The sequence below is a fragment of the Jatropha curcas genome, chromosome 7 (genome assembly GCF_041381405.1).
Source record: "Jatropha curcas cultivar XTBG-Jc1 chromosome 7, XTBG_Jcur_1.0, whole genome shotgun sequence".
Lineage (NCBI taxonomy): Eukaryota > Viridiplantae > Streptophyta > Magnoliopsida > Malpighiales > Euphorbiaceae > Jatropha > Jatropha curcas.
The window spans coordinates 26,181,823-26,194,792 of record NC_143157.1 but is presented as its reverse complement, the minus strand read 5'-3'; the positions used below and the strand labels follow the sequence as shown (position 1 = coordinate 26,194,792).

The window sequence follows — 12,970 nt, the reverse complement described above, 5'->3', positions numbered from 1 at the left end:
ATTCAGTAAACATCAAACATACTTTTGATAAAAATGGCATTATTTCTTATTCTTCTATAAAAATAAAACGCGTCATCCATCCTAAGGATTGGCCCGTACCTTCTTTAGTAACACCAGTAAAATTTAAAGGATTACATAAATATAATATGAGTTATAATTATTTTGATTATAAAAAAGCATGGGATACGATATTTTGTCTTCAAAATCCCACCACTACTCATTCATGGTTAATATATTTTGATCAAAATATACGCACTGATTTAAAAATCCCAAATTGGTTTAAACGATGGTGGCAATTTAAGGGAATTTCAGAGGAAATCATTCCTCATGATATCCTTTATTTGTATCAGTTCTTTAAAACCCATTATAAACCCAAACCCGAAGAAGTCCATATTCCTTCCTTGATGTATTATTGTATGACCTTCTTCACTCCATGGGTATATCAATGGTATTTTGATTATCAGTATGTTCCAGGAAGTCAAAATTCCCATGATAGTAAAAAGACATAAAATAAAATGGTGGGGATCATTCAAGAATTCCACCACTGAACATAAAATTAGTCAATGGATCCGCAATAAATTATCCAGCCCATCTAAACCAGCTTTAACCTATGCCCATACATTAGCTATTCAGGATAATCCCCAGTTTGGTATCCAAAAAGCCCAATGTCAGGCTCGGTTAGCTGCAGCTAAAACAGCAGAAGAATATAGATTGATCTGTCAAGAGATGTCTGAACAACTCTCAACCAGTTCAAATCAGCCTATAAAACCATCCACCAGTAAAGCCCACAGTGCATCCTCCAGTAAATCTTCAAACACTACACACCATAAAAGCAAGGGTAAAATCATTTTACCATCATCCTCATCATCTAGTTCATCTAGTGATGAAAGTGATGATAGCGATATCATAAAAATCCGAAGCAAAGCAAGTCAAAAGCAAAAAGATAAAGACAAGAAAGGCAAAGCTAAAGGAAAAAGAAAAGAAAAAATAAAAAGAAAAGCAAAGAAAAAGGACACGTTAACTTCTTCCTCCTCATCATGTTCCGACACATTGTAAAAGAAGCATTTGCAACAGTAAAAGTTAAGTCACCAAGTCATTCTCAAATAGTAAAAGCCAAGGCATCTCCAACAGTAAAGGCCAAGGCATCTCCAACAGTAAAGGCCAAGGCATCTTCCTCAGCCAGTGGCAGACAAGGAACTATTCATTAATAGTAAAGATTCGCCAATTTTCCTATTAAAAGGGAGCCTCTCCCCTTGTGAAGGCATAAGTTTTAGTTTTAGTTATTACCTATAATCCCTCTCTCCTTCTGTACTCCTAGTTCGAGTTATAAGAGTTCAAGTTGGAGAAAGTCTAAAGTAAAATTGTTGTAAGTTTTTAAATCTTGTATTTGTATTTTGTAATTAAATAAAGTTTGTATTTTATCTTAAACTGCTACGAATATAAGTCCGTGTTTACGGCACCTTTCTCTTCTCCCTCCACACTCTGACTTAATTCTGAGGACAAATATCGGGTCCGTTCCATGGGGGGCTCTCACTTTGTGACCTTGTGACGAAGCAGAGGCTCTTACCCCCAGGTTACCCTATTCGACGTATGCAGCTCTGTGGCCAAGGACCCTCGTTTGGGTGGGGACGTCACTTAGCATTGCGCGTCAGCCCTTAAATGGGGTAGGTTGGGCGTGTCGTGAGGCACAAATCGATTCAGCCCGGAAAACAGAATTAAGTGGTACCGCAAGTTGTCACGATCCTGAGGTGCGGGTAACCAGTCCCCTCTCGCTTAGACCTTCGGACACCTAAGCAGCCGGATTTGCGGATTTGTTGGTATCAGAGCCAAACGGTTTAAATATATATATATATATATATATATATATTCACTCATGTCAAAAATTGCAAAGGTTATTATAACATATAGCTGATTTACTGTTGATTATATTAAATCCAAAAATACTTATACATTATTTATATGGCATTTGGTTTGATTTAAAAATATTTGGTTGAGAGATTTTGAACCTGAAATCTCACATTTGCCACATAAATGAAAAGATTAACTAGACCACACTTGACAACAAATCCTTCAATTTATCCGTGTCTAATATGAACGAAACATTTATCACGTTTGATTGTTTTTAATAGATATGTGATTAAGATGATAAATTCATATTTATATTTCCAATAGGAAGATCACACACAAAAAAAAAAAAAAAAAAAAAATTCCTATATTAACTTTAATCTCTCATTTTCAAGTCACAAAATTTAAACTTGAATATAACAAATCAACCTTTAATGCTTGAAATCTTTATGAATTATGAGAGATTAATATATTCAAATGTCATCCAACAATAAATTAAGTATGTATAGTTATTTTCTATAAAATTGAAAAATTAAATATTTGGTTTTAGAACTTTAACATTATCAAAATGTGTATTAAATAAATCTCATATTATTTTTAGAATTTACAAATAATTACAATATCACACACTTTCTCACTCTCTTTTCGTGCAGTAATTTAATCGAGTACTTTTGATAAAGAAGTAAAACTTAAAGATGTAAAGTATTCAAAGTGATGATATATAAAGCAACTGCTTTTCAGAAGCTTAATAGCTTTCTAACCCCAAGTTTAAAAAAAAAAAAATGATTGCTTCTGTCAAAGAAGTTAAAATTAACTTTTTTTTTTTATAAATTTTTTCTAAATATTTATTTTTTTAAAAAAAAAATCCATATAATCTTATATTACATAGTTGTTATCACTAACCACACGTTAGTGTTAATTTGAATTAATTATCACTTGTTAAATAGAAAATCAATTGGAATTATTCTCTAGTTAAATGAGTTAATTAAATATTAATGAGAATATTATTAATTTATTTCAGAAATCAAAATAATTAGAGTATGTAATAAATGAGACAAGTAGATGCTCACTCGATAAAATCTGACTTGTGCCATTCAAATAAGCTCATATAATAAATGAGCCAGAGCTCGACTCACTAGCTCATGAGCCAATTGAATTAAAATAACCAGCTAATTTTATAAGTTTACGATTATTGAATTAAATTTGAATTTTGCTCAAACTTAATTATTTTTAAACAAATTGAACTTGAGCCATGATTTGTTTTTTTTTTATAATTTTTTTATGTGTAATCCTATTTGTATATTTTATTTAGTTTCGTATGAGGTAATGATTGCTACCCAATGAGTCCCCTAAAAGTCCATACCAGGGCTTGGCTATTTATATCATTTATTTATGTTTTAAAATAATTATTTCAATTAATCACAAAAATTATTATTTATTCCATTATACATATAATATATAATATAGTTAGTGAAATTATAAAACTATATTTAATGAAATAATTCATTATTTAGTTGAGTAAAAAAATAATGTTAATAATTTATTATTTTAAAAATTAAGAAAGGAATATTGTATTATTATTAATATTATAACACAAAAATTACTGGTTTTAAAACTTTATGAATTAAAAATATTAATACTACGGATATTGTTATGAACTTGTGATTAATCCCATTTATTATTTTCTTATACGCTTTCAAGACTTAAAATATATGGCATTTAATAAAAAAGAAAAATTGAGCTATATCCAGCTCAAGTCACGTTAACTGATCAAACCATTTGACCCTTTCAGCCCCCACTCTATGTTATTTTAATCTTCGCTTCTCTGTTTCTTTGGAACTTCGCTTTCTCGTCTGTGAAATGTTTACAGCAGTAGCTTAACTTTTGATTCTTCCGTTGGATTTTCACCCTTTTCCAGTACATAAGCAATTTTGGTGTTTTGGGTTTCTTTTTTACTGTTTCGTTTTTGGGGTTCGGTTGGGTGATGGGGTTTTGTTGCTTTCCTGTATTCTTTTCTTCTTTCTGTATCTTTTCTATTTCTTTACCGGATTCCCTACCTCTGCTCTTTCTATTGCAAATATTTTCTTTTTTTAAATACTCTTTGTTTTTAAATTTCTTTTTGTTCCACACCCCCACATGCATGTTCTTGGGTTTGTCTGATCTGGATTGGATCACAAGGATCTATCTGTAGAGAGAGGAAGTGGTTGTGGTTGGGTTTTGGTGTTTGAGTCTCTCGCTGCAGCATCTTGGTTTCCTTTGAGAAGTTGAACAAGAGAATAGAAAGGAGGAGGAGAAGAAGAAGGTGAGATTTCTGGATGTTGGATCCTTTTCCTGTTTTCGGCCACCCAAGATTCTTTGCTTGTGCTTTTTGATGATAGCTGCATCTGTCTCTGTCTGTTATTTTCTTTTGTTTGCGTGGGAGTAGCTTGAACTGGGTTTGATTCTCTTCTGGAAAAGGTTGTGAGATATTTCTTATATTGTCGTCTTGGCGACTAGTTATGAACTGGGTCCAGTTCTTCTGTTAAAAATTCAGTGGAAAATAGAGCAAATAGTTGATGAGTGTTGATTTTGGTACTTTCTCTTGTTAGGTTATAATTTGGGTCAGTGATTGTCAATCATATTAAATAGGTTCTTTGTGTTGAATGATTGAATTGGGGCTTTGATTGTGTATATTATTGGCCTTCTTTCACCTTTATATACTCCTGAGGCATGGCGGGGATTGATATTTCAAAATATGTTCATAGTCCTATACATAAGGCCATTGCAACAAGAGATTATGCCAGTCTCAGGAAGATACTTGCTGGCCTTCCACGACTTTGTGACCCTGCTGAGATTCGGACCGAGGCAGTTTCTGTGGCAGAGGAAGAGAAGGCTGAAGCCATCGCTGCTGTGATTGATAGGCGCGATGTTCCAAACAGAGACACTCCTCTTCACTTGGCTGTCAAATTGGGTGATGAGACTGCAACTGAGATGCTTATGGTTGCTGGTGCGGATTGGAGCTTGCAGAATGAGCAGGGGTGGAGTGCACTTCAAGAAGCCATTTGCAACAGAGAAGAAGGAATAGCAATGATCATTGTAAGGCATTACCAGCCATTGGCATGGGCAAAATGGTGTAGAAGGTTACCTCGTTTGGTTGGGACCATGCGAAGGATGAGAGACTTCTATATGGAAATCACGTTCCATTTTGAGAGCTCTGTCATACCTTTCATTTCAAGAATTGCTCCTTCAGATACCTACAAAATTTGGAAGAAAGGTGCAAATTTGAGGGCGGACATGACTTTGGCTGGTTTTGATGGTTTTCGGATTCAGCGTTCAGATCAGAGTATTATTTTCCTAGGTGATGGGTCTGAGGATGGGAAGATCCCACCTGGGTCCCTTTGCATGATTGCACATAAGGATAAGGAGGTGATGAATGCTTTGGATGGTGCTGGTTCTCCAGCAACTGAGGATGAAGTTCGGCAAGAGGTAGCTGCAATGTCTCAGACTAATATATTCAGGCCTGGAATTGATGTGACTCAGGCAGTTCTTTTGCCACAGTTGACATGGAGACGGCAGGAAAAAACAGAAATGGTGGGCCCATGGAAGGCAAAAGTCTATGATATGCACAATGTGGTCGTTAGTATAAAATCTAGAAGGGTCCCGGGGGCTATGACAGACGATGAGTTTTTCTCATCTTGCAATGAGAATGAAACAGAGAGTGAGGAACTCAATGACATTTTAACGGAAGAAGAAAGAAGGCAACTTGAAGTTGCACTTAAATTGGATTCATCAGAATTGACCAATGAGAATGGTGATGGGATAATTGCTCATCGTCATAGCTGTTATGAGCATAGGGAGGTTCCTATTGAAGATGGGAATAGTTGTAGAAATGGAGAGACTAAGCAGGAAAAGAAAGGGTGGTTTGGTGGATGGAGGAAACGAGATTCTAAAGTTGAAGGGCAAAAGAAAATTGTTCCACCAAGGAGTTCTCTTTGCGTTGATGAGAAAGTAAGTGACTTACTAGGAGACTCTCCATCTGGAAGTCAGACTAAACCAGGAAGACATTCTGTTGAGATTGTTGTTAGGGATGAACACCGGAGAGGAAGAGATACCAGAACATCTACTTCTTTGAGTTCCGAGAGCAATAACCGCCGCAAGGAAGGAAGCAGAGAGAATGAATATAAGAAGGGATTAAGGCCTACTCTATGGCTTTCTCCAAACTTCCCATTACAAACTGAAGAACTTCTTCCATTGCTTGACATTCTTGCGAATAAGGTTAAGGCAATTCGTCGATTAAGAGAGCTGCTCACGACAAAACTTCCAATGGGAACCTTTCCTGTGAAGGTATGATGCTTGCTTTCCTATCTAGTTGAATGTTCCAGCAGAACTGAACAAGGCAGTTATCAGTTATTAGTTTCATTATGTGTTTGTGGTTGTTTGATTAATTATTCCCACAGTTGTGGTCCCTTGGGTATCAAAATACTTTTCTGCTTTCTGTTTTAGGTTGCCCTTCAATTTTCTGCTTTCTGGCTTGTATGGTTGGGTCATGACAAAATGAGACTTTTCTTTGAAGTTTCATTGGCGATATAAATATTTATAGGATAAAAATTGACATTTTTTTATATAGATAATGCATTAGCTTTATATCCTACTCTGGCCATAAGTTCTGGGCTTATGTATTTAAACAAGTGTTATATGATTTTCCTGATTGTCCTATTGAATAAAGGTCATAAAATCAATGATGTTAGTGTCCATAGCAATTTTTTCATTTTCTTTGGCTGGAGGTAATTGCTGATTACTACCCAGGCTATGAATAGTGGTGACAAAGTTAAGGGTTTAACTGTAGATGAATTTTCTAACTTTTACTTTCTGCCAAACACTGCATTCAGACTGTAAAATATTGGCAAGTTTGTTGAAATTGGTTGTATTTATAGAATCAGTCATGATTTTCTTTCTTCAAAACTTCGAAATTTCTTATCTTTGCTGTCACCTTTTACTGATAATTTTTCAAGTTCTGTGTTCCCTCCTTGCCTATTTTCATATTGTTGAAGCTGGATAATTGGCACAGTTGCTTCTACTGATGCTTTGTTCCTGTAATCTCCTTTCTCGGATGGAAATTTCACTTATCTGTAGCTTATAGATGCCTGCATATGTTTTGTCTTAAGGATCTATATACATGCATATAGGCTTGATCTTAAATTGTTGTGTGCGTGCAACCTAAGATGGCCTCATTTATGAGTTGAGGAATTACATATGACTATCCCTGTCTGTCTTGTTGGAGCATAACCTTACTGTCTACTTTACTGAAATTATCTGAATGTTTGAATTTTTTGTTGGGGAGTCTGTGTTTGTGTGTAATAGATTTTATTTGTTGGAATTTCACCGATAGAGATCTCTGTCTTTGGCAACAATCATTATGAGCCATCAAGCAATATTGATGTCATCTGAAACCTTTAGTCCTTATTTTGTCTGGGCATGATTGTACTATGTGAAATTATTGCATAGATGAAAGTGATGTGTTTGGGTCAAAAAAACAAACTGTGCAGAAACCTTCTTCATCAGTGAACTGTATGTCTGCTTGTTAAAATCTGTGTTTCTCCTTTCTTAATAGAGGCTTTCCACAGCAATTTTCAATTGAAGGAAAACTCACTGATATGTCAAGTAGTAGTGATATGCTAGTTTCTGTAAGTGATGGCCTCGCGAAATCGACTTCAATCAAATCCGGTCCAAATTGCCACAATCTTGTTAGATGCTAGGAAGAAAGGAATATCAATTATTAACTTGTTTTTGATTGGCTTAGAAGAGAAATATTTAATGCTAGAGATACTAGGAACCTCATAAGGAATGTGATAGTGAGAGACTGCTGCCTGAATTAGTAGATATTAAAGGCTTCTGGAGAATGAGTATTGTATAAAGACCAATAGAGTAGTTTCTGTTTCTTAGGAATGTCTATCTGAGTCTGACTAACCTTGTATTGAGGTGTAGTTGAGTTGAGTCATTTGCTTTTGAATCTCTCCCCCACAAAAGAAAATGATGCAGGCTATCTTCATTTTACTTTCAGCAGTGAGGATGGCCTGGGTTAGTAATAAGATTATATTACCTGTTATAGATGAAGGAAAATATATGCACAATTTATAGTCATTTTAAGTGAATATTTTGTGTTCAATATGCCGAGGCAAGAGCATAGAAATGTTGTTGCTAACTTCAAAAAAGTGCTGGCACCTGTATGGAGTGAGTTGGTATGATGTTCTTCCTTATGGAGTGAGTTGCTAACTTCAATATGGAGTGAGTTGGACTTGAATCTTTCAATAAATGTTGATATGGTTTTGGTTGTAAACATAAAAATAAAAAGGACTTATTCTGGTGAAATATAGCAAGTTTTCCCTGTGGCTATTCATAGTGCCTAATTTTTGTTCCCTGTTGCTGTACATATTACCTGCTTTTTGTTGTTACCTCTGTGATATTTATACTGCTTGGAGAAGGATGAGAGAGTATCAAGTATTTTGCTGTTTAGACTGGGAATAGATTTTCAATCAGGAAAGAAAAGTAAAACTTTATCCCCAAAATTTAAAAATATTGTATAATTATGCCCTCAACATTTTCACTTGCAACAGCAAGTCCCTTGGTGAGCTCATCGAGGGTTATGGTTCTAGTAGTAAGTGAACTCGGATTCGCTAATACTAATAGTAAAGCTTGTTGTTGGAAATAACGTGTGTTATTATTATAACGATGAAGTGTTATAGGTTTTACTAAATTTTTTTTATTTGCTTGCTTCTCTTTAAACTAGGGGATCCTGAAACTGATATTACACTATGTTCTTGGATGCAAAAACCTCAATGATTGGCTGGTCAAGTAGGTTTTTCTTGTGAACCAGATGTTTACTCACTCTAGATTTGTGATGCCAAACTTGACAGACATTCATTGTAACGTTCTCAACTTAGCTGAAGTTTGGTGGGTTGGGATATGCTTTAATGGTAGTCTGTCCAGCATGTTCGAGTGATGGGCAAGACCTTAGCAACCTGTATTGCATTCAACTTTCTGAGCCTCTCCTGTTTCTTGCTTTTGTGATATTTTAGACATTATATTCATAATGTTGTTGATTCTATTGTCTACACACACACACACATATTTGGGAATGAACTTTCTGTTGCATTATTATTTGATATTTTATTATATTTTCTGAGCATCCTTCTTTACATCCAGGTTGCTATCCCAGTGGTTCCCACAATCAGAGTACTGGTTACGTTTACAAAATTCGAAGAATTACAGCCAGTGGATGAATTTGCAACACCTCCATCAAGTCCAACTGCTGCCGGACGAGAAAGCCCAGCAGTGGCACAATCCTCAAGTTCATCCTGGTTCCAATGGATAAAAGCTCCATACCAGCGTCCTTGCCCGTCAACTGGCAGTTCTAGCAGTAGGATAGAGAACATTCAGGACCCATTTGTTATTCCTCCAGATTATACTTGGATTTCAGCTGAAGCAAAGAAAAAGAAAATGCAGGAGAAGAACAAATCGAAGAAGGCAAAAAGTCAGAATCACTGAAGTTGGGGTTGTGGGTGAACCAAAATGTAAAAGAGGCTTTAGCTTTGCACAAAGAACTCAGCACGTACCAGAATAGGGAAGTAGTGTGTCATAAGACCATGAAATTGTGATACTGTAACGGAAATATATTGATCCCATTCATTGAGGGAAAATTTGGTATATCATTGTGGGGGTGGAAAGAAAGAAAGGAATGATTTTGATTCTTACTACGACTGCTTCGCCTTCCGTAGATTTGTATGCCATTGAGATTGTTTGATTCACTTTCCTTCCATGTGTGACTGATATGTTAACTCTTAACGTAGTGACTGACAAAAACTAGCGAGTTGCAGTTGGAGCTGCAGGGTTGTTAGGAGCAATTCTTTATTTAATTTTCGGGACTAACTCTGTGATGAACTAATTTTGACACTATCCTCTCATTCTTCTCGTGAACTAATTATTACAACTTAGTTCACCTGCAATGTTTATTTAGGGGTTTGTGGGTCGTCCTTGTGAAAATGTTTTAATTACATGTGTATAACAAGGTTCTTTTCTTGTATATTTTTGTGGATTCTTATATTTTTAGACTGTAAAGGACTAACAGAATTGAAATTAATGGATGAGACGATAGATTGGGCTTGAAGCACAGATTTTGGATTAGGGTTCTCACAAAGTTAAATTTAAATTTTTAACATGAGCCAATTAGGTTTCATCTTTAAATTGACAGAACGAGTTTGAATTTTAATTAGAAGCTATTAAATAACAATAGAGCATTATCAACAACAGTACACATGTAGATTGGCAATGTAAATCCTTCATTTGGGAGCTCAATCATCTCTTTAGTCAGTGATCAACAAAAGAATTGCCTTGAACATCTCAAAATTAATGCGGCCAGAAACTGAACTTTGAGAGTTCATTACAAAGATGGAAAAAGAAAAAAAAAAAAAAAAAGGAAAAAAAGAAAAAGAAGGAAAGCTATTACTTGCACAACTACCATTGGAGCCAATTTGATTACAATGATTTCTTTACATTTTGATTTTCTTCTACACATTTTTGTTCTGTACGTACTAGAGCTTGCTAAATTCAATGGGTTTCCTTCAATTTGACTAGAATGTGAATACAGTAATGTTATCAACCTGCAGATAGAAAAATGGTTGTTGTAAGAGAGCTAAAATTAAAAATTGGAAGTTGAACATAAGATACATAACAGTTAAAGCAAAAAATTAGTTTGAGTATACAATATCATAACAGAAACCATCTTAATGTATGCAATTCTTACTTTCTTTTCTGTGATCAATGAGTGCTTTTATCAATCATGAAAAGGTGTACAAGACAATTTGGGTGAAAGAATTATATTTTTAATTTTAATTTTAGCCACAGTTAATTTGAGTTGGCCAAGGAAATTTTTGTGCTGTTTAGATTATTTTTGTATTACAGAAGAAATGCAATATATTTTTCAGATTTTCTGTGAAACATATGGGGCCTAAAGATGGCAACAATACAAATATAAAGTTTGATTAGATTTTACTTTAGAGTAGGCAATCTCTGGCTTGGCTCCTCTTTTCTGGAAGATGGAATGCTTTAAATTTCAAAGTGGTTCAGACTTTTAGACTTCTCAGAAGCATGCTACAAACACCATGATAAGCAATGGACCCAGCTACTTCAAATTGAATATTTGATAACTCGGTTAATGATTCAAGTGCAACACATGCTATACTCTTCAAAGGCTGATCTAATAAGTAGATGCTCCTTTTTCTCTCTCTGACTTTTCCTTTTCGCCATTTGAAGCTTATTAAAGTCTAGACGATACAACAGGAGCTGTCTTCCTCTAATCTCAACTCTACTCAAATCAACAGCAGAATAATTATTTTTTATCCATTAGAGAATAGCAGGCTCATCCACAGTTTTTCAATCAAGCAGTTAGTTTGATTTGTACAATAGTTTGAAAACACAAAATAAATATTAAAACTTTAGTTCTACAAGAATACAAGTTGATATTCTTATACATCAACGTGAAGAATGTTGTAAGATTAACTGGAACCAAACTTCTAATGATTTTTGAATTCATTTTTTGGTAATGTTTCCTCTAATGATTTTGAACTTCATTAAGGGGCCACATGAGAATATGCACCTTGCTCATTATTTATGACACAATAATGCTTACATACGATGACTAAGAAATTATTTCAGCCAAACCCCTAATGCTCCCCCTCGCTAGGGCCCTGCCTGGCTCTTCTTGTTTTTGCGTTTCTACTTTCTACCCACAATTTATCCCAAGCCCTCAAACCCTTTTGAGATTAATTAAATTTGAGACTACTGTTAAATGATCATTTAGAATGGTAAATGAACTGTGTTTGCATCTTGCATGCTCATTAGACCTAAATTGAATATGTTGTTTAAATCAGATTTCAACCTCATTTTCAGCAGACAGCCTATGATTGAAAATTAATAAGAAGGGTGTCACCTGTACACAAGACTCCCTGTTTGCAACAATTTTATAGGATCATCTATTTTACACAAATTTCTGTTATGTACTTACCACTGAAAATTCAGACTAAAGCGTTCTTTCTGTTGTTTTAGAGTGACAATCATTAACCAATAGTTAATTACTAGAATAATTATTAGAATTCTGAAAACTAATTCAGAAATCAGAAGGAAAGTAACATACCAAGAGTTGCTGCTTCATTGAATTGTACAAATACAAGAGTTTCTTACTCCTTCGAGTTCCCCATCTTCAGACAAGCTATTGAGATTATGGAGAGAAATTGAAAAATAAAGCGAAGTTAGCTAGTGTATGCTCAGAACTCAGAAGTATATACCACAACTAGCTAAGCTTAAAAGGCATGGGATTGCTCTATAGTTTCAGAGCTTGAATTAAGCAACCATCATCACCAGGTGTTAAAGACAGGCCACTAATTATTTCATGCAAGAAAAAAAAAAAAAACCCATGATTTTGCATCGCCAAGTGCCCAACATTAATGCAACCCTTCACCATATATATATATATATGTGTGTGTGTGTTTTTGTGTCTATATATATATAACAGTGCCTAAAAAATGGTAAAAATACTTTTACAATTTATTTTATGAATAACTAATCTTAGGGCTGAATCAAACATAGATATCTTAAGAAAGATAATTACCTAATTAATTAAGAATTTTACCTTGGCTCAAACTCATGAATATGAGCAATATCTTTGCCATGAGCATCAGGCCAACTCACTTTCCTCTTATCTGTCCTTGATTGATTAATTTCCTCCTCTCTTGTTGTACTTCTCTTGAGATTACTCTTCTTGCGAGAAGCAGTAGTAGTAGTAATAGGAGGTTGAATGTGAGGCCCATTAGACCCACTGCTTCTACTATCGGTACCATTGTTCTTTTCTTGGCCCTCTGGTTGTGATTGTGATTGTGATTCGTAATTATTATTTGGGAATTGGTCCATGACCCCATCAATATCTTTCTTTTCTTCAAGAATTTTTGGATTCTTGATATTGTTGCTGCTTCTGTTGCTTTCTTGATCCCCTTTGTTGCTATAGTTTCTTGAAGAAGGTACATAGCAAGAGCACACTAAAGCTGTGCACCTATTCTGCGCCGAGGCCGCCAGGAGTACAGTTAATAAGGTTTAA

The 12,970-nt window shown here is 34.9% G+C and overlaps 1 protein-coding gene and 1 long non-coding RNA gene across 2 annotated transcripts; one reads left to right on the top strand and one right to left on the bottom strand.

Moving 5' to 3' along the window:
* Nucleotides 1-3,621: 3,621 nt before the first annotated feature.
* Nucleotides 3,622-9,629, top strand: LOC149495072 (uncharacterized). Its single transcript, XM_089723822.1, has 2 exons — nucleotides 3,622-6,168; nucleotides 9,028-9,629. Exons 1-2 carry the CDS (start codon nucleotides 4,555-4,557, stop codon nucleotides 9,367-9,369), a joined length of 1,956 nt encoding a protein of 651 aa, XP_089579948.1. The 5' UTR covers nucleotides 3,622-4,554; the 3' UTR covers nucleotides 9,370-9,629.
* Nucleotides 9,630-10,143: 514 nt separating this feature from the next.
* On the bottom strand, nucleotides 10,144-11,185 carry LOC149495071 (uncharacterized). Its single transcript, XR_016321677.1, has 2 exons — nucleotides 10,874-11,185; nucleotides 10,144-10,481 (listed from the first exon to the last, which is right to left on the bottom strand). It is a non-coding gene; the product is annotated as an uncharacterized LOC149495071 (long non-coding RNA).
* Nucleotides 11,186-12,970: the final 1,785 nt, after the last annotated feature.

Excerpts from the sequence above, each read along its gene's own strand:
- LOC149495072 (XM_089723822.1), top strand. The coding sequence starts at position 4,555 with ATGGCGGGGATTGATATTTCAAAATATGTTCATAGTCCTATACATAAG. Across the intron at positions 6,169-9,027 it reads TGGGAACCTTTCCTGTGAAG|GTTGCTATCCCAGTGGTTCC; the intron begins GTATGATGCTTG and ends CTTTACATCCAG.